The sequence below is a fragment of the Sinocyclocheilus grahami genome, unplaced genomic scaffold (assembly GCF_001515645.1).
Source record: "Sinocyclocheilus grahami isolate Dianchi unplaced genomic scaffold, SAMN03320097.WGS_v1.1 scaffold2464.1, whole genome shotgun sequence".
Classification (NCBI taxonomy): domain Eukaryota; kingdom Metazoa; phylum Chordata; class Actinopteri; order Cypriniformes; family Cyprinidae; genus Sinocyclocheilus; species Sinocyclocheilus grahami.
Genome location: NW_015507643.1, coordinates 982 through 3,134, shown reverse-complemented (window position 1 = coordinate 3,134; position 2,153 = coordinate 982). Strand labels below are relative to the sequence as shown.

At 35.5% G+C, this 2,153-nt stretch overlaps 1 protein-coding gene across 1 annotated transcript in view; it reads right to left on the bottom strand.

Moving 5' to 3' along the window:
- Positions 1–659: 659 nt before the first annotated feature.
- LOC107575099 (stonustoxin subunit beta-like) overlaps positions 660–2,153 on the bottom strand; it is a gene marked incomplete at its 5' end in the record, with an annotated part of 2,222 nt that continues 728 nt past the window's right edge. The window contains one exon of the mRNA XM_016261506.1: positions 660–1,982. Coding sequence (XP_016116992.1) covers positions 1,453–1,982 — 530 coding nt within the window. The remainder of the gene's footprint in view (positions 1,983–2,153) is intronic.

Here is a 2,153-nt window from a genome sequence, read left to right as displayed (position 1 = left end):
GAGAGCAGACATGTGTGAGTGACATCTGTCTGAACACGTGCTGTAATCACACACTAAATCACTGCGTCATCTGAATGTATAATCAACTAAATAAAGACTGTAATCTGGATCTCTCAGTCCTGACTGAAATGTAATGATATAACATGACAGACAGTGACCATATATAAAGATTTATTGAAGAAAATCAGTAACCCAGTATTAAACTATGCAGCTGTCACAATAAAGAGACATTTTCACCTGATCTGATGCTTAAAAGTTACTTTCATTTGCAACCTCATGAAATCAGCTTGATTCAATAATCATTCATTTGGATATTTAATTTAGATGTTACTACATGAAGCACATTTTGGGTTACCTGACAAAATGTTTTGACAAAACCAATCCAAAACATAGGCACAAATAAAAGTAAAATAGAAACAGTAACATAAAATGTTGAGGTGGCAACAAACAAAAAACAAATGATATGAATCACTGAATTATAGCTTTAGCTAACATAATTTATTACATAACAAAACTCAATCATGTAAAAAAAAAGAAAACGGCAATAAAACACATTGTGAAATACATAATATCAGTGTTGCACAAAACTCATTAAACAATTATTTTAACTCTATGATATTGAACAAAGAGAAACACGCTGATCTAACATTTCTTAACAATCCAGCAGATGAAACTGAGTCTGTGGATCCTCTGAAACAGTGACGACATCTACAGTAGCTTTAATAAGATCACACCAAATGAAGAGCCCAGATTGCTTCTACAGACCATCACCTTTGATTCTGGAAATTTAAAAAAATATAAAATAAGTCTGAGAGCTCAAATAAAACCAACTCCCATGTAATTACGGTGAAAAAGGGAAGAAGAGCCAACACAGCAAATGAAAACTTCATGACTCAAAGAGGAAAACACTCACAAATACACACCTATGCAGGTATGAACACATTTTGTTAATTCTACTCAATATAACATTATGATTTCCATATCATTTACATTAACAATGTGACAGAAAATCCAACCAATCACATCTTTTATTTGCACTTGTGGAAGTCTTTCCACATTAAAGGGAAGTCATTGCTCATTAAAGGGAAACCTTGTTGATACACTGAATGCCACTGCAACCCAGAATATCTTGCAACTTCAAATTCACAGCGCTCTACATTTAATTGGCTATTTGATTAGTAATATCCATGTGAACTGTATGTCGAATTTGATTAATTAATTTTCGTGCAATGGCGACTTTCTGAAAAGTGGGAATTTTTGGTAATTGTGACTTTATATCTTACAATATGACTTGTACAATATGACAATATGATCTTGGAAATGCAACTACTTCTCATAACTGCAACTTTGTATCTCACACTGCAAATTTATATTACAAGCTGAATTTATTTCACAATTGCAACAGTATTTGCAATTTCTTTCCCAGGTCTCTGTGGTTCTTCACAAATTTTGTTAAATCTGACAAAGAGACACAGAAGCTTCAGGATAAACCCCAAATCCAGCGTAGAGGGGTTCAGTGAGTGTTGTGTTGAATGTGTATATGTGTGAGAGTGTGTGTGTGTCAGAGACGCTGTAGAAGGATAGAGTGCCTGACAGACAGTCCAGATACACTCCTACTCTATTAGAGTGGGATGAAGGGCCAAATACATCAGTGCTGTTATTATTGTACCAGACAGTATAATTCATATCAGAACAATACATACTCCAGGAGTTTTCATTGAGACCAAACCAACAGTCAATGCCACTTTTCCTGCTGATTTCTTTATATGTCACGGCTACATGACCTGAGCCGCTCCATTTAACCTCCCAGTAACAGCGTCCAGTCAGACTCTCTCTGCACATAACCTGCTCCTGTTGCGCAAATCTGTCTGGATGATCAGGATACGGCTGATGATCTTTCACACATGTTGTTTTTTTGTAGTCTTCAGACAGGATGAGTTGAGTGTGTGCTGTGTTTGGATCCAGTGTGAGATCACAGGCATCTGAACACAAGAAGAGAGATAAAAATCATCTATGGCACCCTTAAAAGGGTCATATGATGCGATTTAAATTTTTCCTTTCTCTTTGGAGTGTTACAAGCTGTTGGTGCATAAAGAAGATCTGTAAAGTTGCAAAGACTAAAGTCTCAAATTCAAAGAGATATTCTTTATAAA